Consider the following 25381-nt stretch of genomic DNA (forward strand, 5'->3'; position numbering starts at 1 on the left):
ATTCAGCCGTGCGGCGGAACGGCAGAAGTGGGCAGGGAGGACAGGGGCAGGGGAGGAGGTGTGGGGCGCAGAGCTCAGCAGGACGCGGCTCCTGGAAGCGCAGGGACTGATTGCCCCATCCCCAGGAATGGTGTTAATGGGGCCCACCTGGCGCCCAGGGCTCAGGGAACTGAACCCAGATCCCTCACCCCGAGCTCAGCGCTCGTTCCCCCTGCATTAACCCCATTTCCTCTGCGTGTGGAGCAGTCACGGCTGTTAGCGGGGCTGCCGGCACGGGGGGGGGGGGGGGGCTGCAGCGTGCCCCTATTCCTGCCTGTGTGCCCTACAGTAATCCCACTGCATCCTTCCATCCAGCCCCCGTGGCAGACCGACCCCACAGAGGAGGTGATGTCCCTTCCATTCATCCCGGCAGGGACAGCGCTGAGCTTCGTGTGCGCACGGAGCGCTCCGTCCCCCTCTGCCCACTGCTGGGGGGAGCGCCCTCTGCCCACCGCCCGTTCACTGCGTTAGGAATACAGGGCGCTCCAGCCCAGCGCAGCAGCACGAACACTCTCTCTGGATGGCAACATCCTCCCATTCCCCCTTTCCTTTCCTCTTCTGACGCCCCACACCCGACGTGCCCACGGTGTGCGCGGTGTATTCGGGGCGATGCCCACCTCCAGCAGCCCGACGCCGCTGCCGGCTCCGTCTCCACGCAGAAAGGCAGCCGGAGGCAGAGCCGTGTTGGTGGTTCCAAGAAGCACGGAGCAGACGGGGATGCTCTCCTCCTCCTCCTCCTCCTCCGGGGGGGATCGGTCCCACTCTGAGCAGCCGGCAATCGCCGCGCCGTCCCGATGCGGGCTGACCGACAGCTCCAGGCGCCTTTTCCCCGCGGGTCCCCGCGCCCACCCCGCAGCGGTTTGGGGTTCCCGGGGGTCTCCCATCAGCCCCAATTTCCTGCAGCCCCCGCCGAGAACTTCGGCCGTGGAAATCCGACGGCGCGTTGTCAGGAAGGGGCGCGGGGGGGGCCGTGCAGACGCAGTTGAGGCTGAGCAGATCCCACCGCTTTCCCTCTCTGCCCCAGAGGCGAATGCAGCCGGACGATGAGTGCGGCGCCGGCGCTGCTTTGAGGCTGATTTCTGCCTGGTTTTGGCGTGGGGGGAAAAGCTCTGAGGTGCTGAAGCACCAGGAAATAACCGTGGGTTTGCTGTGCCTTCATTTCGTCCCTCTTTCAGGCTCTGCTGTGGTCCCCTCACCACCGCACCGAGGAGCCGTGGGTCCCAGCTGCAAAACCAGGGCTTGCAAAACCAGAGCTGATGCACGCCAAGGAATGACACGGACTTAGCGGGGCTGCTCTCCCCATCGCCAGCTGCTGCTGCGGTCGGCCGCGGCTGATTTGCCGAAGGGATTCCTCTCCTGGCACTGCAGGATTTGTGCCCGTGGGGATGTGGGCCCAGCGTGGGGTTGGCAGCAGCGGGCGGCTGTCCGTGTGTGCCTCGTTAAGGCGCTGTGATGTGGGGGCGTGGGGTGCCGACCCCACCGGCGGGCGCTTTGTGGGGCAGAGGGGGGAATTTGGGTGCTGCACCATTCCCATGCCCGGGCTTGGAAACGTGGGCAGCGCACGTGAGCGCAGTGCTGGGGCTGATTCGGGAGCAATCCCTGCCAAGCAGCCCAAATCCTCCTTTTCCCACCCAAATACGGCCTCAGCCAAGAAACGGGCCGTATCCACGGCAACGCCGGCGCGTGGTGGCTGCGCTGCGATCCGCCGCTCATCCCAATGGGAGCGCCGGGACCGCGGCTGCGCTGGGGGCGATGGGGGCCGCCCCGGGGGTTGGGGGGTCTCGGAGCAGCGCAGAGATGCTTCGCTGCCCCCTACTGACACGGGACCGCCGGCACCGGGACCCCAGCAGGGTGGGATGGGATGGGATGGGATGGGATGGGATGGGATGGGATGGGATGGGATGGGATGGATGGTCGGGTTTGGAGCTGCAGCATCCATCTCCTGGCATCCCTCTCTGCGATGCCTTTTGCTGCAAGGATGTGGTTTTGCCGTCTGTCCTCCCCCCCCCCCTCCCTGCAGCATGTCAGCAGCTCCAGCAGGCTCCTGCCTGGAAAAAACTGGGGAAAACTGGAAAGGAAATGGGTTCTCCAACCCCAAATGCCTGCAGGATGCACGCGCTGTGCTGAGGCTTTGAGGATCTGTGGGGCAGGGTGACTGCTTTGGGCACAGCGCAACCTTCTGGAGCACCAATCCGCCCCATCGGCACAGGGCCGTCGCTCAGTGCTTTGGCCATAGTGCACATATTCCATCCCACGGCGCTCGATTCATCCTCGCAGGCCGTGAACGTCTCCCTCCAGGCAACCATAACACAACTCTGACCCGGCAGAGGGATGCTGTGAGCCGAGCCCTGCACTGAAGGGGAAAGAAGAACCGGACAGCAGAACTGTGTGCCTTCAGTTAATGAACGCAGCACGATGCCAAAGCGCTGGCAGTGCGCGGCTCCATCGCTCACCCCGCTGTGCCGGGGCTGCTCTGTCCCCATTTCCCCTTTTTGGAGGTGATTTCCCCACCAGCATCCATCCATCTCCCGGGTTGCGGCAGCCGCTGCGCGATTATACGCCTCCGTTCTGTAATTACCTCTGCTCGCGCTAATTGTGTAATTGGAAGAGGCAATTACCTGGTGAAATGAGATAGGAAGAGGGCTGGCTGTGGCTGTGGGATGCTGGTTTGGCCGCGTTCTGCTCGCACTCTTTCCAATCGCCCTTTCCATGCCCAAATTCCTGCCCTGGGGTTATTCCCACCCTCCCCCTCCATCCACAGCCCCACCTTTGAGCCCCCTCCTCACCCACTGCATCCTGCAGTGTTTCCTACTGACCCAGTGCAGGGTCACAGAGAGCCCCCCCGGCCCCACACCCCCCGATCCACACCCCCAGCCCAGGGCTGACTGTGTCGGCTGCGGTCCGTGCAGGGATGGGGAACGGACGGGGCAGAGATTTGCTGCAAGATTAAAGCTCTGCCTTCCTTCAGCAGCTGCTTTTCCTCGTTAGCGCCCTAAGCTGATTGCCGTAAGCTGCTTGGTGAGCGATCGCTTCCAATGGATCCTCCCAATTTCCTCAAATCCCCTCTGCTGCCCTCAACCCATTACCTCCCCCCACGGAGCAGCCCCAGCTTTGGGCTCTCATTGGGGTGCTCAGCGCTCCCCCCGGGCGTCACCCTTTTTCTTCCCCACTCCATCCCGTCTGGACTCAGGGACAGCAGCAGGGGATGGAGGTGAGGCCCATGGGGTCAGCGCTGGGGTTGGGTGCCATGCAGAAGGGCTGTGAGGAATGGGGGTCTCTCGGGGTCCGTGGGGATGCACAGGGACAGCCCCACTGCAGGCGATGCCCAGCCCGGTGTGTCACTGCTGGCCGCTCAGCAGTGGGCAGCTCAGTGCTCCCTCCTGTGCTGATCCCCCCACGTTGGGATAAAAGGGCTGTGGGGAGCACGGGGCTTTGGCTCTTCCCCTTATTTCTCAGTAAGGCCCGGACTTTGTGGATCTCTCTTTGTTTGAGGGCACCCCAGAGCCACCCATGGGGGGCACATGGATGGGGAGCTGAGGGGGTCGAGGTGGGAGCGGGCAGGAGGTCCCGGGCTGTCACCTCCCCACCCCTCCTGATCTGGGTCTCATCCTGTCCCTGTGGGGGGGAAGGATCAGCTCCTGTTGGTGGCAGCTCCTATGCTGGAGCAGAAAGGAGTGCAGCAGATGGTTGGCGCAGCGCATCTCCCCATCATCTCCCCATCTCTCCATCTCCCCGCTGCCTCCCCCGCTGCTCCTCTCGTTCTTCTTGTTGCTGGCTTTCCCCCGAGGGCTTCCCGGTGCTGCAACCCCCCCTCGCCCTGCATCCCTCCCCCTGCGTCCCCAGCCCTTATTTCTGGGCAGAAAGCCCAACCGGTATCTGCACATCTCAGAAGAGGAGAGCCCTCATCTTCCTGGGGAGATGGAGGCATTGGGGAAGGGGGGCGGGGGTGGGGGGGGAGAGGGGCTGGGACACATAGGGTGCCCCCCATGGGAGTGGGGGTGTAGGTATCCCCCACCCTGAGGCTTTTGCCAATCATTGCCACCCCCGTTGCAGTCTGTGCCTCGTGCCCTCAGCTGCAGCTCCGAGAATGTCCTTGGAGGGGCTGTAAATGCTGGGCGCCCATATCTGGTGGGAAAGTGCCTCAGAAGGCTCTGCAGTCCCTGTGACACCCCCATCCCAGACACAACCACCCTCCGTGCCCCCCCCAGGGAACCCCACACGGCTGCATTCCTCCACGGTCCCTTTCTCAGAGGCGGTGGCCGTGTCACTCAGCAGAGGTTGAGCCCCGCGGTGGGGACGGTGGCAGCCATCCCAGCTCAGGAAGATTAATTGTTTTATCGGGGGGTTGCTCTGTTTGTCTCTTCCCCCCCCCCCCCCCTCCCCGCCTCCCCTCCCAGGGGTCGCTTTGGCGATGCCAACTTTGTTGTGCATCCAACACCCCCCTCGGGCAGCAGCGCTCAGCTCTGACCCGGACAATGCAGAGCTGCTGTCTTGGCAGTGGTGCTGTGTGCTGACAGCCGGGAGGGGACGGGATGGGGACGGGATGGGGACGGGATGGGGACGGGAAGGCAGTGGGCTGGGAGGGCTCAGCATGCAGGCTGAGCTGTTGGGGTTTGAGGAGGTGTCTGGGCTTAAGCTGTGCTCCTGGGGGCACCGACACCATCCCTGTGCCGCACCCACACAGCTCAACCCCCTCTGGGAGCAAATGCGCCCCTGGAAGCTCTCCCCATCCCGATTCCTCCTCCTGGCCCCACTGCAGCACAACCGGCCCTGTGCTGCTGATGGATGGGAGGGAAGAATTGACCCCCCAGGGGGTTAACGGGGTGAAGATGCCTTTGTCTGTGCCAGTTACAGAGGGGCTGTCTCGCTGGGTGGGTGGGAGCACAGCGGGGCCGTGGGGTGGCATCCAACCCCATCTCTCCAGCAGTGTTTTGAGTACCTCGGGGTCAGATGAGCCCTTAAAGCACAGCAAAACGCTGCCCACGGGGGGGGGGGGGGGGGTGGGGGGGGGTTTGGGGCGTGAAATTTGGGAGGAACCTCATCCAAACCCGCGTGTCTCCCTGGGGATGATCGTTTCCATGCGGGACGCTGTGATGGGGGATTATCGGCTTTTTAGTCCTCCAAGTGGACCCTTCCCCGCCCCACAGCCGCCCTCCCTGCAAAGTCCCTCTGATGTCCATCTCGGCTGCGCTCTGTGGTGTCCCCCCCACGGCGAGGGGCAGAAATTCCCGCTTGGGGTCGTGGGCGGGGGGGGCTCGGAGGGGTAAAGCTGAATATAGAGGGGGTGAGGGAAGGAGCCGTGGGCATCGGTGGGTCACGGAGGGCGATGCTGCGACCTCGTGCTCCCCTGGGGAAGGAGATCCAGAAATCCATGGGGTGCGCTAAGACGGAACCGCAGGTAAAAATAGCCGGGGGGGGGGGAGGGGGGGGCGGGTCTGGTGCTCGGCCTGCGCTGCTCTGCGGGCTCAGATGGTGGACGGCCCCGGAGATGGAGAGCGGCGGTTTCTGGGACGCGATGTGCGGGCAGAGCTCTGCGTGCGCTCACTGCGCCGCTGCCCAACGCTCCTCAGCTGCTGCAGCACCGCACGGCCGCGCTGCCCCGGCCCTCCTCCTCCTCCTCCTCCTCCCCCGGGTGGCACATCCTGCTGCTGGGGGTGCCCGGGCTGGGAGGGGGACGGAGGCTCAGCCGGTTGTCAGCAGCTTCTGTGGGGTTGGGGACGGAGGGGGTGAAGTCTGACTCCCACTGGGGTTTTGGGGGCGCAGGGGGGCAGCCAGCATCCCCACAGCAGTCCCATCTCTGCCCTCCCCCCGCGCCCTTTGGGGCCAACGGTCGGATTCTGAGTGCCGGGCACCTCAGCCTGCGTGGTTACACCTCTCCGTTGTTGATGACCGCCCCTCTCCCCCTCCCAACGGCTCCGCTCAGCCTCGGAGGGCCGTGGAGGCGATGCCGTGGGGGGGGGGGGCTGAGTGCCCGGCGGGGTGAGGCTGAAGGTGAGGAGCGGAGCCGTGCAAAAAGCGGCACCCGGAGGAGACGGGGATGGAGGCGTGACGTCCAAAGCAGCGCTTAAAACCCACCCACAGGGGCCAAATCACACCGCAGCCGTGCGGGGGGAGCTCTGCTTTCCCCACTGCCGGCTCCCACCGTGCCCTGGGGGGCTGTGCCAGGCTGGGGGGGGGGGGGCGGCAGGGAGGGGCGGCGGTGGGGCTGCCGGCGGTCTGCGCGCTCCCAGCTGCTCCCCATCGACCTCCGCGTCGCGTCCCTGTGCGGTTCCCGGGTGTCACTGCTGGTGACAGCGGCTGCTGGTGGGGACCGGCTGGGTGGCACCGGGCTGCCGCTCGTTAGCTGAGCCTGCCAAGCTGCTGGGGTTGTTTGTCCGGGGGGTTGCGGGGGGGGGGGGGGGGGGGGGGGGGGAGGGGATGGGGCCCAGCTGGGCGGTGTTGGCACAGGGCGATGCTTTCCCCCCTCCAGGGGACGATGCTCAGTGGGGTGCAGACCCCGCTGGTTTGGGCACTCGGAGCCCGGCGGGACGGGGATGAGCGGAGGAGGGATGAGCCGCGTCCTGATTTTGGCAGCGCGAGGCACTGTGGCAGCAGATGCCCTCCCTGCTGGGCCGTGTTCTCCCCCAGCAGCATCCCTCGGGATTCGGGGGCACATCCCCATCCGAGGAGCAGCCGTGGGGTCTGAGCTCCCCCAGGAACATCCCCCACCGCCGGCGGCTCCGCGGCCCTTTGAAGGGATTTGTTTTTGTTTCCGAGGACAAAATGATGGAGGATCCCACAGAATCGGGAACCGCAGGCGCTGCTGAGACCACCCCACACCCCCTGGGCTCAATCCGGGTCTGCGCCTGAGCGATGGGCGCCCATGGCTGGGGCTGCCCCACCGCAAACCCCTCAGGGACACAGAGCCGGGGGTGCGTGTGGGGTAAGTGGGTAAGCAGAGCTCCAGGAGAAACCCCCAGCCCCCCTCCCAGCCCCAGCTGGGATCACTCCAAGCCCCAATCTGCAGCCCGACCCCTCAACCCCCTGTGGGACCGAACCCCCTCACACCGAGGGGATGGGAAACGCAGCCCCACTGCCTCCAGTCCCCCCCCCATTGCACAACACCACCCCGGCCGTGTCGGATCCGATGGCAGCTCGGCATGCGAAGAAAATTAAGACCAGAAGATGGGAGCAGCAGCGCTTTCATGCGCGTCGTCCCGCTGCTCCGAGCCCAGGGGCCGTGAGACATGGTTCTCATTCCTGTGCCTGTGCTGGTGTTTATTATTTTCCCTCCCATTGTGCAGGGTCCCCTTTCTTCCTCGCATGCTCGTCCCCCAGGGCTGAGTGAACCAACGCCGTCTCCTTCTGCCACTCACACACGGATTATTGCCTTCCCCCTCTCCAACTTTTCGGATATGTGGATGTTACAGACGGGCTGAAATCGGTCGCTCCATCCCTGGGGCGATCTCCGGGGAAAAGGGCAGAGATGGGAGCCGGGGGGGGGGGGCGGGGCCAGGCGGCTCCTTTGGCCCTGCTGAAGATCTCTGCCCTTGCATTGCTGGGGGTGTCCCTGGCAAAGGGACACGGTGCGTTGTGGGGTCACCGCTGCGCTCTGGGGTCGAGGAGCACCAGGGCTGCACGCAGGAGCTCCAGAGGCGGCCCTGTGCTTGTGCTGGCCATGGCCACCACGTGTGTCCCCTCGCCCTCGGGTGGGGATGTCCCCATGAGGATGGGCAGTGCCACCTGCAGCCATTGGGATGGCACCTGGGGCAGTGCTGGCCGTGCCTGAATGGTGTCCTCTCGTGGCTCCGTGGTTCCAGCCAGGGAGGGGCGCACGGTTCTGCAGGAGGAGCGGCAAAGTGAAGCAGGAGGAGGATGGATCCCTTCTCCTCTGGGATGCTCGGGTGGGAAACGCTACGGCAGAGCTCAAACCCCTCTGCGCAGAGCCGGCGCGGCCGCTGCTCTCATGGGCTCCATCCCTTCCCTCTGTGTTAGCAGCGCTGGGCCGGGGATGAGCCGTGACAGCCCACGGCTTTGCAGGGAAATACATATTTAGAAACCAGAGGGCATTATCCCCTTAGATTATTATCACTTGAATGTAGGTCGGCACGACAGCTTAGGTGGAAAACCAGCTTCCTCACCGCGCTTCCTCGCGCCTTTTCATCTCCTCTGCCCTCACTCTGCTTTGGGCAACGGCATCTCCCCGTGCTGGCAGCACCCCTGCAATGCTCTGCCTGCATCGGGGGGTTCTCTCGCCCCTGTGCTCCCCACACCTCTCTGCCTGCACCGCTCTGCAGGTGAGATTTGGCACCTGCATCCCCGCCGCACCACCATCCAACCTCCCTCTGTGTTTTTTCCCTCCCTTCCATCCGCAATTTGCCATCCTTGAGGTGCCTCCCCGAGCGCTGGGAACCTCGGATGACTGATGGGGATGGGGGGGGGGGGGAGGGGGGGGATGGAGGGGTTGGTGGCCCCCGCGATGCCATCGCCATGGTGACAGATGGCAGCCGACAACGCGGGGATCGGGGTCAGATGAGAGCAGCGGTCGGTGGATGCGGGCGGATATTTATAGGCTGCTGCCCCAACGCTTCTGGGAACGCGCTGCGCTCGGAGCACGGGATGAGCCCTCAGCCGGCACTGCGGGGCACTGCTCCTCCAGGAGAGGCATTACTCATCCACACGCTCTGCTTTAATCCACACCGCTCCCGGCGGAAAAGTACAGGGCTGAGTGAGCCGGGGGGGGGGGAGGGGGGCTCGGATGGGAGCGTGGATCGCTCTGTGCTTTGTGGGCTCCGGGGTTGGGGAGCTGAGCAGGCGCTGCGGGCTGGAGCTGTGCGCCCCGGGGCCGCAGGTCCGAATCCTCCATAGGGTTCCTCTTCCAAAGGTGTTTTTCCTCCTGCTGGGGTTTCTCATGGGCTCCAGGAGCTGGATATGGATTCCGGTGCCCCCTGCGCCATGGATACGGGTACCAGTGCTCCCTGCACCATGGATATGGGTTTCAGTGCCCCCTACACCATGGATACAGGTACCGGTCCCCCCTGCACCATGCATATGGGTTTCAGTGCCCCCTACACCATGGATGTGAGTACCAGTGCCCCCTGCACCATGGATACGGCTACCAATGCCCCCTGCACCATGGATATGGGTTTCAGTGCCCCCTGCACCAGTGATGTGTCAGCTGGAGAAGCCGCACTGCTGAGGATGGGCTGAATTTGTGTCCCTGGGACCGTTCTGGAGTCACTTCCATCAGGCGCTGAACCGACAACGAAGCCCTTTGAAAACCCCCTCTTCCCCACCCATAAATCAGCCCCAGAGGCCCTGGCTTTCCCGGCGAACCCAATGAGGTGCTTCCCAAAGGCAGGGCCGATCCCTACAGGTGTGCCGGGCTTTCTGCTCGACTCCCCGCAGCATCAAAGCAGCTTAAGTGGTTGCGGTTAATTAAACCCACGACGGAAGCCGGGTGTGATGTTTGCACGCCCCGGAGAGGCGGTCGTGTCCGCATCTTTCTGCCTTCCTCCCAGTGAACGGTACGGTGCCGCTCCGTGACCCCGAAACACCAAATCCCCCCCCGGGGGGCGGTGCAAAGGTTGCAAAGCCCACCTGGAAAGGCAGAGTGGGGTGGGGGGCCGGGGGGGGAGGGCACCTTTGGGGCCGCTGCTTTCATTCAGGGCTCCTCATACGGACACCAGGAAGGAAAGCCGCCCCTTCCCTTTTCTTCTGCTATATTTTGAATACAAGGGCCCCCTCGGAGAGCCCGGGGGGGGTTAAGGGGGGTTGGGGACACGCTGCCTCCCCAGCTTTGACGTGCAGCCGTGACGATGACTCAAAGCCTGCGTCAGGGGCTGCGTGTCCGCTCTTATTTATTTATTTTAGCCCGTGCGCGGCGCTGGGGGGAGTACTTAAATACATATACATATCTTTATGCACACAGATCGTATTCTTCGGGAGCGGGCAGAGGAGTTACCTCCCCTCGGGCGCAGCGCCGAACCCAACGCGCATCCGCGGAGCAGAAGGAGGGAAGGGGGTGGGGTGGGGGGGGGGGGGAGGACGACGACGACAGGCGGCGGCCGCGCAGCGTCACCGCGGGGCGCGGAGGCAGCGGCGGTACCGGCGGTACCGGCGGCGGCGGTTTCCCCGGAGGCCCCGCAGGTACCCGGCTCCGCCGCCGCCCGGGGGTGAGGGGGGGGGGATCTGATCCGTTCCTCCCGGCGATTCGCTCCGCTCCACCCGCAGCGCAGAGGTAAGGCTGCTTTACACCCCCTCTGCCCCCACTCCGCTTTGCTTGTCCCCCTCCCCATCCGTCGGAGCCTTGTTTTTGGGGGGGTGAGGGGGGAAAGGTGCTCGGGGGGCTGCGGCGGCGGGTGCGGCCATGGCACTGAGGGGTGGGGGGGCGATCAGCAAAAGGTTTGGGGGACCCCTTGGGGGGGGTCTGAGGTAATGGAGGGGGTTGGTCGGGGGCTCATCCCCCCCAGCTGCTGCCTGAGGGGAGGGGAATAAATAGAGCCTCCAGGCTGACCTTGACAATAACATTGGCGGAGGAGAAGGCGTTCGGCTGCGATGAATATTTCACGCCCGGCCCCTGAAGTGAAGGGGTTTTCTGTTTCCCCTTTTTCTTTTGAATGCCCCTCCCGGAACGCAGCCGGCTGCTTTCGAGGCAGCAAAACGGGGGTTGGGGGTTTTGGTTTGAAGCCGTTCCGTGCCGGGTGCGGGGACTCTTCGCTGCCATCAGTGCGTTCCTCGCGTGGTGGCTGTGCCGGAGGTGTGTTTGGGGTTGACATCTCGGCCAGGTGCAGCTTTGCATCGCTTCGGGGCCGATTTGCGTCACTCCGGAGATGCGGGGCTGGAAATAAAACCGATCCCTCTCCCAGCTCTTTGCAAAGGACCCAGAAGGTGAAACCGTTCCGTTTCTCGGCTCCCGCCTGGCGTCAGAGGCACCTGAGGTTGGGATCCATCGCGAGCTGATGCAACTATTTCTGGGCTCGGGAGGAACAGACCTGAATGCCGCGCGTGGAGCTGAGCTATTCCGGGCAGGGAGCACAGTTCGGTGCCAGCATCTCCCCGGGGGTGTCGGGATTGGGTCAGGAAGGGGAGATGAGATGTGGGTCTGTCCGTCCTCTCCTGGTCGAATGGGAGGCGGTCGGGGTGACATCGATAGGGAGAAAAGGGTTTGGTTGTAATGGGGAGCGATGCGAGAGCCGCCTGGGGCTGGCAGAGAGGTGGGGGTCACCGGGATGCGATGGAGCCGGGTTGGAGCTGAGGCGGAACGTCCTGGGTTGTGTTTGGGGTCGGTTTGTTTAGGAACACAGGTGCTTTGTGAGCCACAACGGGGAGTAGCAGAGCGTGCGTGGGGTGCGCGGTCTGTGTGCCGCTGTTTGGGGTGAAGCTGTGTTCGGTGGGGCAGCAGCTCAAGCTGGAACTGGGGGGGGGGGGGGGGGGGGGGAAGGGATCACCCCGTGAGCAGCACGAAGGACCCACGTGACGGCTGCTCCGAGCCGCGTCACACTGCTGCAGATGATGGATGTCTTCGCGATCCTAAATGAGACGTGAAAGGAGACGGAGCGCGGAGGATCAATGGGCTCCTTACGCTCCCGACGGCGCCGCCGTTCCGCTCCTCCGGGGCTGTTGTGACTGCCTCGTGACCCACCCGCAAAACTGCCCTTTCCGTGGGTTTCTCCGGAACCCATTGATGAAAACACGCTTTTAAACCCCCGGTAGTACGAAAGCAGAGCCGGGGCTGCGGGGATTGCGCCCACCTCCGGGGTGGAGCAGGTGGCAAACGGCGGTAGGGCTGCCATAGCCACACCTCTGCTCTCCCGTAGGGGGGCCGGGGGCTATTTATACCACCTGGGCGCTGACGGGGGGGGTAATGCAGGAGCGGAGGCAGCTCTGATTCATCTCCGAATGCGAACTGCTCCTGTGTCACGATGCTAAAACGGGCCTGAATGAGGAGCGCAGCTCTGAGCATCCCCGCCCTGCAATAAATGCCGGCTGCGCGCAGAGGAGCTGAATGCGAACTGCTTGCAAAGGTGGGAGCCCGGCGTGCAGCACGACTCCCTGCGCTGCTTCCCCTCGGCCTGCTCTGCTGTCCCCGGGCTGCGTGTTCCCTTCATGCTGTGTGAGTGTTGGGGGGCGGGGGGGGACCCCGTGTTGTGGGACCGCTGCCACTGAGTCACCGCGCGTCACCTCCGTGGGGTGGCGGAGCCTGGCGTTAACGAGCAGGGATGGCTTAAAGAAAGGGAGCGACCCTAATGAGCTCAGGTGGCAAAAGCCTTCCCCAGCGGAGCCGGGGAGGATGAGGAGGGTGAGGAAGGGCCGAGCGGGAGCGCTGAGTCTCCCGGTTTGTGAGCGAGGAGCGGCGTTAAGGTGGAAGCAGCTCTGTGTGCTATGGGAGCTTTGCTTGGGGGGGGGTCAGAGCTGAGCTGCCTCTCTGTGGGGCAGAAGTGTCTCCTCGGGGCTCTGCTATGCAGTCGGGACGCCGCTCTGAGCATTGTGCCTTTGATTCCCTGTGGCCGAAGGGCTCTGTGTGCTCTCGCTGTGATGCAGAGCAGTGCTGCTCCCCCACTGCCCTCCTCGTGGCTTCGCCCCTCGGCCCTGCTGGGCGCAAAGGGGAGGTGGGAGAGGTGCCTGCTCTGTGCCTCGGCCTCTCTGCAAGCTCTCCAGGTCCATGGGTGACCTTGGGTCCGTCCCTTCCCCATCTGCAGCACAAAGCTCAGCCCTCAGTGTGGTGTCCCAGGATGGGGACGCTCAGACCCCTCAGATTCCTCCATCCCTGACGTCCCTCTGTGCCCCGGATCCGTCGCTCCCCTGTCCTGCTCTGTGACCTTGGTGGAGTGAGCAGCGTGCTGTACCGGTGCAGAAACCCCATGGTTTGAATTTGAAGGTTATTCTGAATTCATTGCACCCCAGCCTGGCTTTTGTTTGTTGCCTCAGTTTCCCCCAAATGGACCGTAAGTGCGCAATTTGGACGCAGGAGCTGCGCTGTCCCTGGGAGAGGAGAGAGATCTTCCCTGTGCCCACCCCCTGAGCTCCATTGCTACTGACAGATTCCAGCCTCCCCAGCCACCTTCCTGAGTAAGCGAGTGGAAAAACCACGGCAGGAGCATGGGGAGGTGGGTTATCTGCAGGGCAGTGGTGCTCTTTCCTGTGTCTCACCCTATCGCTCCCTATGGATGCTGGCAGCCGCTCCCATCTCGCAGGCGCTGCTGCTGTCCCAGCCCTCCCTCCCAGTTTGTACTGGTGCCTTCCTGGACCCCTCTCTGAGCACCATGAGAGGCACCCAGACCCACCGGTGGGCTGCGATCCTCCTTCGGAAGAGAAAGAGAAGTGCAGATGTGAGGAGGTGAAGGTCGTCAATGAGCCGAATCTCCATCTGCCCACAACAAGGGGGGTTCTGTCTCTCTCCAGCCACAGAGCTCCTGGTTGTCAGCTGACCTTCCCTGCAGCGTAGCTGTTGTTGCATTTTTGGAGATGAATTCCTTGATTAAATTCCCCTCCCAATCAAACAAATGGGCAGAAATACTTTCTGCAGATGGATTGGAACTGCGCTTTGGCTGGGAGCACTGTGGCGGACCCCTCTCCATGGGCCGGGTCTCCTCCAGTGGGCACTGCTGCCATGGGGCTGGGAAGCGGCAGGATGGCCCCAAGCAAGCAGTGGGGTCACAGGGACAGCCAGCTGGGTGAAGACCATCCTTACAGCACAGCTTTGCTGTGTGACTCTTCCCACAGAGGCAGAGCTTTCTGCTCCTTACCCCTTTCTCCTCCTCCAGTGCTGCCTCACCCCCTTATCGCAGCCCCAGCAGAGCAGCTCAGCGCCCACTTTCACCCCCCAAATCCTCTCATCTCTGCAGATCCCGATCCAAACTCGATGGGAATCTCTGTGATTCCCTGCCTCAGGACCCCCCCACCCTCCATGCTGGGGATGCTGTGGCTGTGGGCAGCCCTGTGCTGGTAATTGATGCTGTCGAGCTGTGAATGGTCCTCGTTAGGAAATGAAACACTGCTGGCCCAGGCTTGAAGGAATAATTCAAACAGCTTCTCAGGAGGAGCCTGATCCAGCCAAGGCTGTGAGCCGATGCAGTTGCCTGGCAACGGATGCAGCTTTTGGCTGAAAATAGCTCTTCTATGAGGAACAGGGCCTGGCACATGGGGAACTTTCTTTGGGGTGAGGTGAGGGTGAGGAGGGCCGGCCGTCCTGCGGCTTTGCTTCCCTGCAGCGCTGGGATGGCAGTTGGGAATGGGAAGGGCTGCTCGGCTGAGCCCCATGCTCTGGAAGGGGCCAGGATTGAGAGCTGTGCTCAGGGCTGGGATTGATGGGTGTTTGTGCAAAGGGAGAAGCTCAGGAGAAACACGGGGGGCCTTTCTCCTCCTCGTCAGCTTAGGGCAGGCAGGGACCGCACGCGTGGCCCCATTGCTCCTCCGGTGGTCACATGGATGTCCTTGGGAAGTGAGGGTGGAAGGAAGAAGCAATCACAGCCCTTGGGGAGAGTCATTTTTCCATGACATGGGGTTTTCTATGGGTGTCCTCCAGCTGGGGCACGAGCCAGGCTGGCCCCCAGTTCTCCCAGTACGGCCAAGGCTCACTGCTGGCACCGCTCAGACTGTGTGAATCCCGTGGCTTTGGGTTCCCAGGCCAAGGCTGGGAAGGCAGCAGGGCTGGGATTGATGGCTTTGTGTCACCGTGGCTGCTTTGCAGATGTTATCTGCTGTAGAGCTGCCTGCGGTGATTGAACTGCTGGCTCTCACCCACTTTGTGCCCTGTAACGTCCGAGGAGGATGGAGAGCCCTGGTGTTTGTCACTGTCACCCGAGTGCTTTGGAGCTCTGTAGGGCGGTGTGGCAGAGCAGGGCTGAGCTGTGGGGCTGTGCAGGGCTGAGGGGACTGCTCTGTCACCCCCCCTTTCCTTCCCTGGACCCATGGGTGCTCCCTCCCTGCTGAGGAAGCAGCTGGGTGCTGTTGCCACTTAGCATCCCCCAGCCCAAAGGATGCCCCCAAAGCACAGGGGGTGACGGAGGCCTCTCCCCACCATCGCTGCCGGTCCCAACAGCACCGGGATGAGGCAAAACCAATCCCCCTCCATGCTGCTGACCTCTCTCCCTCACAGGTCCTGCTGATGACGAGGAGGTGAACCCCGAGCAGCTCACACGGGACGTTCCTCATCTCCCCTCGCCCCATCCCGGCCCCAGGGGTGGCACGGAGCCGTCCCGATGCCGAAGAACAGCAAAGTGACGCAGCGGGAGCACAGCAGTGAGCACGTCACCGAGTCGGTGGCCGACCTGCTGGCTCATGAGGAGCCCGTGGACTACAAACGCAGCGTCCTCAACGTGACAGGGGAGGCCTGGGACAAGCAGAAGGATGGGGAGGAGGAGCTGGATGCAGAGAACAGGCCGGCGTGGAATAGCAAGCTGCAGTACATCCTGGCGCAGATTGGCTACTCTGTAGGGCTGGGGAACGTCTGGCGCTTCCCCTACCTGTGCCAAAAGAATGGAGGAGGTGAGAGATGGGGTTCTGGGGGGGTTTGTGGGCTGGTTTTGCCTCTGCTGGGGTGTGGGTGCTGGGGAAGGAGGGAGCAGTGGGGGTGGTTGGGGAGGTGAGGGGCAGCCGGGAGCTGCTGGCTGTGCTGTGATGTGGAGCTGCAGGAACCTCCAGGGCAGCCTCTTCCTAAAGGATGCTCACCTGTCCTGAGAGCAAAGTGAATCCCACTGGTATGTCCAGGGCTGCAATGGAGCCCTGATTCCTTTGGCAGGGAGCTCTCTGCACCTGTGGTTTCCTGCTCATCCCAGTTAGATGGGATCAGGAGCCAGCTCTGGGCAGCAGGTCAGGTGCCAGGCTCCTCTGAACCCACCCTACCTCAATTTCCCCATACAACAGAATTGAACCCTCAGCAGCCATGAGACTCTCTGTAGTGGGGTTGAGTTGGGCTTAACACCCCCTCTCCCCCCCCTCCCCCCCAACTCATCTATCTCATCCCTGGGGTGGAGGGGGCACGAAGGGGCACACGCTGTGATGAGCAGATGCTGTTAGAAGCCCCTTGCAGCCCTGCGACAGCTTCCTGCAGCAGGTTGCCAGGTACGAGCTGCCCTCTCTTGCACGGATGGAGAAGGTGAGGTGGGGAGCTGGGAGCTGGCTGGCACGGCAGCAAGCTGCTCGGCGCAGGGTGGGATGGCTGCTTCCTTCCTGCTCCCCAGGCAGACATCTGCGGGGGAGAACGGCCTCGTGCTGGCAGTGAGATGGGCCTGAGCCAAATTCCCAGCACTCGGTGTGCCGGGAGCCGTGTGCGCTGGCGATGACGCGCGTGCGTGAGCTGGTGGCCGTCCTCCCGGGGGTCAGTGGAGGAAAGTCTCTGATGCTGGAGAAGTTTGCATCCAAACGGATCCATCTGTCCCATCATCTGGAGGTCGCGATGCCCGTGAGGGTGTTGCAGGGATGGGAAGCTTGTTGGTGCTCCCAGTTACACCAGTGTCCAGCTGCACCCCGGCTGCTGGCATGGCCATTTTCCTCCTCCTTAATGAACCTCTTCCTTAATGAACCTCCTCACCTCTGCTCCAAACACATCCTCAGCCCCATCCGTCCCCGGCCCAGCACTGGTGGCTGTCCCTGGGCCATAAATCCCAGCCCTGCAGCCACGTGCTCCCAACGCCATCCGGCAGCCCCTGGCAGAGGCTGGGGCCATTCATCAGCTGGGCGCTGCAGCGTGAGTCATCGCATCTCTTACGGCCATTTGGTTATGCTTCATGAACTGCTAATTTCTCTCTGGTCTCCCCAATTAGGCGGAGATTAACCGCCTTCCTGTTTTACCCCCAGCAGAGAGCTCGTGTATCCCACACATACCCACACTGCCTGGGGACGCTGCAGGGTTCCCTGCCACGCACGTGTGTTTCCTATTGCAAGCCAAGGGATGAACCAGACACAGCCTGTCTCTCGTTGGGATATAAGAGCAGGCAGGCGGGTCCATGACAAGCTTTCTGTCCCTGCCAGGCGCCTACCTGGTCCCATACCTGGTCCTGCTCATCATCATCGGGCTCCCGCTGTTCTTCCTGGAGCTGGCAGTGGGGCAGCGGATCCGCCGGGGCAGCATTGGTGTCTGGAATTACATCTGTCCCCGCCTCGGTGGCATCGGCTATGCCAGCTGCCTGGTGAGCGTGCATTGGGGTGCGTGGGACGCTCTGCAGGCTGCAAACAGGGGATGGTTTGGGGCAAACCTCGCTGAGCTCCGTGTGGGTGATTGAAGGGTTGAGCGGAGTTTTTCAGCTCCTATCCGTGGGTTTGGGAATGAGCCCATCCATGTTTCTGGATCTCTGTCCAGTGGGAGCACCAGCACTGCCCTCACTGCTTCACACTGTGTCCTCCTCCCCCCCAACACAGGTCTGCTTTTTTGTTGGTCTCTATTACAACGTCATCATTGGTTGGAGCATCTTTTACTTCTTCAAGTCCTTTCAGTACCCTCTTCCCTGGAGCGAGTGCCCCATCGTCAGGAATGGCTCCGTGGCCGGTGAGATATGGGGGAATCCAATGGGGAAGTGGGGCTGCGGGACGCCGGAGACCCTCAAAACCTTCATCTATTGCAGACCGGGGACGCTGGAGGTTGGGATGCCTCCTGGGGACGTGGACTGAGTGAGAGGAGGCAGCGGGTGGCTCTTCCCCAACCCCTCACTCTTTGGTACCCCCATTCATTTGCAGTTGTGGAGACTGAATGTGAGAGGAGCTCGGCCACCACCTACTTCTGGTACCGGGAGGCCCTGGACATCTCCAACTCCATCTCAGAGAGTGGGGGGCTCAACTGGAAGATGACCCTCTGCCTGCTGGTGGCCTGGAGTCTCGTTGGCTTGGCCATGATCAAAGGCATCCAGTCCTCGGGGAAGGTGGGTAGCAGCAATCTGTCCTCCAGGTGTGTTGGTTTTCTACCATGCTCAGAGGGAACTCATCTCCAGATGTGCCAGATGTTTTACAGAGCGCATCAGCGGGTAGCACAGGGCAAGGAGGCTGCTGCCCCATAGCAGTGGGGTGGTATCACATCCTCTATGCCTGGGAGAAAGCCTCACTCACATCACTGGGACACAGGGAGGGAGCCCCGTGCTGGGAACCAGTGGTGCTGGGAGGTGGTGGGGATGCAGAGTTGTCCTTCCCCGGGGCTCATGGGGCACCAGCAGTTTGGCTCCAGTTTGTGATGTCCTGGGGATGGATATGGAGACGGGGCGGAGTGGTAAAGGAGATGGTACCCACCCTGCATGCCTCCCTCTTGCCCCAGGTGATGTATTTCAGCTCCCTCTTCCCCTACGTGGTGCTGGTTTGCTTCTTGGTGCGGGGCCTCCTGCTGCGTGGGGCGGTGGATGGGATCATGCACATGTTCACCCCCAAGGTAAGAGCTCAGCGGACTCCCAGCAGGTTTATCCTCTGGGCTGCTCACCCTTTGTGCACATCATTTCACAGAATACTATCCCTCCCTTGTTTCCACCCCAAAGATCAGAGCATCAGCCTCAAAGGTCCCAATAAATGAGGCAGGAGGAGGCAGAGCCCTGAGATGGTGCTATCTGAGGCATCGCTCGCGTTCCCTTTGGGTGGGTGAGGGGAGGGGTGCCCTCAGCAATACGTTTATATAATGGCTCAGGGGCTCTGTGAGATGATGCTGGCTGGTAGCAAAACCTCTGCTGGTGTTTATGCAATTAACCAGCTAATTAATTAATGATGAAGAGATGCAGATGAAACCGCTCAGCTGACGAGGCTGTTACAAGGCACTAATTAGGATCTCCCGATGAATGGCTCTTGGAGACCCACAGCCTGCTGCAGGGGAAGGGGGGTGAGCTCCGTGGTTAAACGATCCCAAAGGCTCTGGAGGATGGGAACGGCTCTGGCACCACCACACCCCCTCATTCCTTCTTCTGTGTCCCCTCTCCCCAAGCTGGACAAGATGCTGGACCCCCAGGTGTGGCGGGAGGCAGCCACGCAGGTGTTCTTTGCCTTGGGATTGGGCTTTGGGGGGGTCATCGCCTTCTCCAGCTACAACAAGCAGGACAACAACTGCCACTTCGATGCCACGCTCGTCTCCTTCATCAACTTCTTCACCTCCGTCCTGGCCACCCTGGTTGTGTTCGCCGTGCTGGGCTTCAAGGCCAACATCATGAACGAGAAATGCGTGGTGGAGTAGGTGGATTTGCTTTCTGTCCATCTGGGGTGGGGGAACCCGTGCTGGTGGGGCTGTGGCTCCAGGGCTGGTTGATGCTGTGTTTTGGTGGACCCAGATGGCTTGTGGTCAAGAGCTGGATCTCCAGAGGTGCCCCCTTGTAGCTGAGTTTTTCTGACTCTGGTTGGGCACTAAGCTCTACTAGGTTCTCACCCTGGATGGAAGGGGATGACTCTGGGTGACTCTGCTCTCTTGTAGGAATGCTGAGAAGATCTTGGGATACCTGAACACCAACGTGCTCAGCCACGACCTCATCCCCCCCCACGTGAACTTCTCCCACTTGACGGCCAAGGACTACAACGAGATGTACAGGGTGATCATGACAGTGAAAGAAGGGCACTTCAAAGAGCTGGGCTTGGACGCGTGTCTGTTGGAGGATGAGCTCGACAAGGTACCTGGTGGCGTTCCTAATAGGACAAAGAAATCCCCTCTCCCATTGGCAGTCCCTGGTAGGATCTGTCCTGTTTGTGTCGCTCCTGGCACGTGGATCTGGAACAGCTGTTTCCAGTGACCCTCCCAGGATGGGAATTCCCTGTTCCTGTGGTCTTTCCTGGGGTGTGGGAATGGTCTATCTGTAGCAAGTCTAATGGGGTCATCACCACTTCCACACCGGGTACTAGAGTGGATTCTTCTTTCCCTGATGAGTTGTTCAGTGGGACAAGAGAGCCCTGAGACACGCAGCCTGATGCATTTCTTCTTCCTTTTGGTCTCTCTTTCCCCCATGAATAGTCAGTGCAAGGCACTGGCCTGGCCTTCATCGCCTTCACAGAAGCCATGACCCACTTCCCAGCCTCGCCGTTTTGGTCTGTCATGTTCTTCTTGATGCTGATAAACCTGGGGCTGGGCAGCATGATTGGGACCATGTCAGGCATCACCACGCCCATCATCGACACCTTCAAGGTGCGGAAGGAGGTGTTCACAGGTGAGGTCTTCTGCATCCCCATGGGTTGGGGCTGGAGGGTCACCATTGCCCCGGGGAGTCATTCTAGAAGAGCGGGGACATGTGGACGTGTACTGGGATCAGACCCTACGGCAGAGGCCGTGGTTCCCCTGGGGACCATAGGATCATTAGGGTTGGAAAAGACCGCTAAGATCACTCAGCCATTGGCTCATCACCGTCATGCCAACCGATCCGCGCTCTGTTAACTGTGCCCGTTTGCTCCCCTCAGTTGGTTGCTGCATCTTTGCCTTTGTGGTGGGCCTGATCTTTGTGCAGCGCTCCGGGAACTACTTTGTCACCATGTTTGATGATTACTCGGCCACGCTGCCGCTCACCGTCGTGGTCATCCTGGAGAACATCGCCGTGGCCTGGATATATGGCACTAAGAAGTAAGGTGTTTGCACCAGAAATGCAACATCTCGGCTGTAACTCCTGGTTAAACCCCCCACCTTCCAGCTCTTTCCTGACTTCTGTTCCCAGGAGGCAAGCTCTGATGGAGCAAATACCCCAGAGGCAGTTGTTACAGAGGCAGGATATCTGTTTGCCTTGATCCTCTACCCTGCCCTGGGTGTAACCCAGCCCCAAGAACCATTCCTGCTAGTGGGTATCTAGCTTTGGTTGTGGTGCTCTGTTGCTCGTCATCTATGGTTTTGTCTGAGGTTTCTGGAACATTCCGGAAGGGCACCTCATTCCCTCATTGCCTCTTCTTGTTGCCAGGAGTTGGCAAGAACAAGGAAGGCTCAGGTGGCCTTTTCCCTGGGAGGTTCCCAACCCATCCTATGGGCTTGAAAGACACTGTGGTGCTTCCCTGGCTCAGCTGGGCTCTTCTCCAGGCTCTTTTTTGAGTCTAATCTGCAGCAGGGCTCCTAGGAGGGAGTTCCTTGCTGGAAGGTGGGGAGCAGTGTGGTTCCATCTCTTCCTCTTGGCAGGTTCATGCAGGAGCTGACAGAGATGCTGGGTTTTCGGCCCTATCAGTTCTACTACTACACCTGGAAGTACGTCTCTCCCATCTGCATGGCCGTGCTCATGACCGCCAGCATCATCCAGCTGGGTGTCAGCCCCCCGGGCTACAGCGCGTGGATCAGAGAGGAGGTGAGCACGGTTCCCATCCCAGCTCTGCTCTGCCATGTCCCACCCGCTTGGCCATCGCTTGTCCCTGCTGCCCAGAAGGTTCGAGCTGGCTCGGAGCACGGGCTGAAATGCGGCCTTGGGGTTTATCTTGGTTCCACCAAAGAGCAATGCCCTTTTGTCTGCTTTGATTTGCCTCCCAATAACTTCGTAAGATGAAGGCTGGCAGGAGCTCCTGAGCACTTAGGAGATGTTGTACCCGGCGTGCGCTGCAACTCCTGACACCAATCCCTCTTTTTCAGGCTGCGGAGAAGTTCCTTTTTTACCCAACCTGGGCCATGGCCATCCTCATCTCCCTGATCATCCTGGCCTCCCTCCCTCTGCCTCTCGTCTTCATCCTCCGGCAGTTCCACCTGGTGTCAGACGGCTCCAACACCCTCTCGGTCACCTACAAGAAGGGCCGGATGATGAAGGACATCTCCAACTTGGAAGACAACGACGAGACGCGCTTCATCCTGAGCAAGGTGCCGAGCGAGACCCCGTCCCCCATGCCCACGCACCGTTCCTACCTGGGTCCTGGGAGCAACTCCCCTATGGAGATGAGCAGTGCGCCCAACGGACGCTATGGGAGTGGGTACCTAACGGCCGGCACCCCCGAGTCCGAACTGTGATGGTGGGCAGCCCACCACCCCCTGGGAGAGGAGAGGTTGCTGGGGAGTGGATCCTGGCTGTCCAGGCAACGGGAAAACTAACGAAGAAGAAGAAACCCCTCTTTAAGTTGTAACCAAAAGCAGCCGTTCCTATGATGACATCGGGAAGAAGGGATTGCAGGAGGGGCAGGACTCCTCCAACAGCCCTCGGCGAAGGGCAGGACCTGGGGGCTCACCTTAGGGAAGGGAGGAGCAAGGGATGCTGCGATGCTGTTCTGAGGGTCGTCCTCTCGCAGCTCGAATCCGAAGCAAAGAATCTCTCTTTTCAAGCAGCTGGTGGTTGGAAAAAGGACCTGGCACCAGGTGGGAAGCCAACCATGCTTCCTCCTGCAGCCCAGCGCTCTGCCCTTCGTCCGCCGTCCTTTAGCTGGGAGGAGTCATGGCCTTATTCCAACGAGCACAATTAACCGTCGATGTTCATAGCACAAAAGGGTGCTGCCGTTGTTTGCCATCGCTGTTGTTGTTGTATCTCCTGTAGTTTTTCTAGCTGTGGATGCACCCAGATAACCCCAGTGTTTTGGCCAAGGGTTGGCAGGGAGCGGCGTGGGGCTGAGTGATGGTGACGTGTGGGGACCGCAGCTGGTGGCTCTTTGGTGGCTGTCCCATCGCCACCAGCACAGGGACAGCGTCTGCAGGGTGTTCCCAGGTGTCCGTGGGGTGATGTGTGGTCGGTGTGCTCTGAGATGATGGGAAGGTGCGGTCTGTGGGCAGGCAGCTCTTTGGGTGGCACCTCCAAAGTGAGGGATTTCGTGTGAGGTCTGGAAGGGCAATGGGGATGGAGCCGGGAGCACACTGCTGGAATGGCTCTGGACATATGGGATGCTCTGCTGGGCCATCCCTGGTGTGGTGGTCATCTCCTCTCGCTGCTTTCTTTAGGAACGTGGAGCTGTGGGGCACCCAGTCCTACAGCAGCCCTGCTTTGGCTCTCAGGAAACTGCCCTGGGCTGCGGGGGGGTGAGCTGGCTGTTAGGGATGGCAGATGGAAGGATGTGTCTGAGCAGCCAGCACCGGGTCCCAGCATCCCCATGAGCTGCATCCGGACTGCACCCCCGTGGTGCCTATCCATGCTGCCTGGGGGGCACAAGGATGCGGAGCTGTGTGAGCGAGGAGGGTCAGTGGGGGTCTCCCAGCTCTGAGTTTCTCCCCCTGGCACCGAAGGTTTCCCTGAATCAAGCACGAAGCCAAGCATTTCTGTTGGGAGGGCAGCACGAAGTGACCGTTCCCTCCTTTCCCCATGGGCACAGGGGAGCAGCACCCGCTGTCTTGGCACGTTCTGTGGTCTCCAAAGCTGAGCGAGCTCCTTACTTCAGTCCTGTTGGGCTGAGACCGCCCCAGGGGGCATTTCAAACACTTTTGCAGGCCACGTTCCTGGCTCCTTGCCCACGAGCCCCTCTAGCCTTGCTTGCCCATCCACGGATGGGAGGGTCCCCCACCCTGTATCTCTGGTGGGTTGGGATTCCGTCTTCACAGTCCTCCTTACTGTGGGCTCAGCCGGTGGCTCTCACTGGGCAATTAGCACAGGCCCTTCGTTAGCCATTTTTCTTGGGGGGGAAACAAAGATGGGGACCAAAATGAAGCAGCTCGCCCTGCTGATGGCAGGGGCAGCACCAGCCCTGGGATCAGCTGTGCTCCCACCTCTTCTCCAGCCCTCATCCAGATTGACCTCCCCCTCCTCCTGCAGCCCCTACAGAGGGACACAGAGACATCCCCACTGCGTCACCTCCAAATGGGAGAAGCACAAAACCCATTTCCTCCTCCCCTTGTCCCCATATTCCCCCATCACTGCCCGGTGTCACCTCCCCAGTGGCAGTGACTGAGCCCAGGGGCTGGATCCCCACCGCAGCTCCCATGGAGTCAGGGAGCAGAGCACCTCACCACGTCCCATCTGCTGCAGTGCTGCGATGCTCCTCGAGCCCTGGGGGGGGGGGAGGACACACTTCAGTCCCCCCCATCCCTCCCATTGCCATTCCCAAACTGGGCAGGGAGGCGTTCGCTTCCCACCCCTCTTATTGCAGCACCAAGAAGAGGCAAAGCCAACAGGAAGGTAACAAGAAAGCTATATTATATATATATATATATAAAATATATGCAGAGAGAGGAGATGGAATAATAACCCACGGATTCTCCATTTCTATTGTATATTTATTCTGTAAATGTCACTGTAAATGCTGTTAAATGACGAAGTGGCCCGTGACCCCATTTTCACCCCCAGTGCTGTACAGATCAATTCTCACTGTATATCGGACAGATTTTTACCTTTTTATTTCTCGTGTGCAGTGAGTGGCTGTGTGCCCCCCCCCCCCCCCCCAACCCCAGACCCCCACCATGGGGAGGTGTGGGGGCTCTGGGGGGCGGACGCCTTTCTTTTTACCCGTGGAAGTTGTGTATTTCTCGTGGTGTTTGCTCGGTGTTGGACACATGGGGGGGTCGGGGGGGGGGGGGTCGGTGGATGGGGTGGGGGGGTGTGAAGCTGTAGGTGCTCCGTGTCGTTGCTGTGTGCGTGTGTTCACCTGTCCATGCTGTGTGTGGGGTGTGAGCCTTGGTGTCGCGTTCGGGGTCACTTCTTGCTGTACTCGGTCACTTTGGGAGCCTGTTGGGGGGGGGGGGTCTTCCCCCTGGTTCCCCCCCCCTTCCCCTGTGCACCTTCTCGGGGCTGACCCCCCGGTGACTTTTAGCCCTGGCGATCACTTTTAGTTTGTTTTCTCCCCGCAGAGGCACAGGGAACGGCTGCTAGCTGTGAGCACAGGCACTTTCCAGCTTCCCTCCGGGCAGTGGGAGCAGGAGGGCTGGATGCTGCCCATATTACTGCCCCCCCCCCCCCCCCCCCCCCCCCCCTCCCACCTCGCTCTCCCCTTCCTTCCCATCCCAGATCCCGCTGCTCAGAGCAGGGCTGGATCAGGAGCCCTACTGGGGAGAAGGGCTTCCCCTCCTGCCCCACCAGCAGCCCCCCCTGCACCGCAGCTCCTCCTGAGCTGCTCCCTCTGCCTCCCTCACCCCCCCACGCTGCCTCTCGCCAGCAGGAGCGCACTGTGTGGGTGCCCCGCTGTGTGGGTGCCCCGCTGTGTGGGTGCCCCGCTGTGTGGGTGCCCCGCTGGCTCTGCCAACCCCCGCTTTGGGCAGAGCCCCTGCAGCACACGGCTGCTCCGCTGCGGGTAAGCACAACGCTGGCCAAGCCCTCCTGTACAGGTAAAAGCACAGATCTGGTAGAAACCCATCCATGTATCCTCGTAGCCGGTCTATTTACCACTCGTGCCGTGCCGGCCGGACTCCTCAGCAGGTGAGAAAAGCCCTGTAATGGCCGTCATGGAGTCCAATTAAAGGTCTGTTCTTACCAAGTCTCTTCTCTGCCTCTTTTTCCTTCTTTGGGGTGGGCTTTGGGGCCCTCTGGGGCTGCGGAGAGCACCAGGGCTGTCAGCACCTGTGGATGTCAATGCCTCTATCCTGTCCTGTTTGTCCTTCTGCCTCCTC

General features: G+C 61.4%; 1 protein-coding gene across 11 annotated transcripts; it reads left to right on the forward strand.

Moving 5' to 3' along the window:
- The first annotated feature begins 10076 nt into the window (after window positions 1-10076).
- On the forward strand, window positions 10077-25249 carry SLC6A17 (solute carrier family 6 member 17). Of its 11 annotated transcripts, none has more exons than XM_046904214.1 (14): window positions 10077-10258; window positions 10887-10958; window positions 12949-13127; window positions 15119-15507; window positions 16993-17150; window positions 17380-17506; window positions 17695-17876; window positions 18263-18373; window positions 18914-19155; window positions 19394-19586; window positions 19925-20117; window positions 20365-20524; window positions 21065-21227; window positions 21506-25249. In XM_046904214.1, exons 4-14 carry the CDS (start codon window positions 15222-15224, stop codon window positions 21872-21874), a joined length of 2184 nt encoding a protein of 727 aa, XP_046760170.1. In that variant the 5' UTR covers window positions 10077-10258; window positions 10887-10958; window positions 12949-13127; window positions 15119-15221; the 3' UTR covers window positions 21875-25249. The 11 variants fall into 11 exon arrangements, with proteins under 11 accessions (XP_046760170.1, XP_046760173.1, XP_024999561.1 ...); XM_046904216.1 differs by having other exon boundaries at window positions 10237-10777; XM_046904217.1 differs by lacking the exon at window positions 12949-13127.
- The last annotated feature ends 132 nt before the right edge of the window (window positions 25250-25381 follow it).

Source organism: Gallus gallus, chromosome 26 (genome assembly GCF_016699485.2).
Source record: "Gallus gallus isolate bGalGal1 chromosome 26, bGalGal1.mat.broiler.GRCg7b, whole genome shotgun sequence".
Lineage (NCBI taxonomy): Eukaryota > Metazoa > Chordata > Aves > Galliformes > Phasianidae > Gallus > Gallus gallus.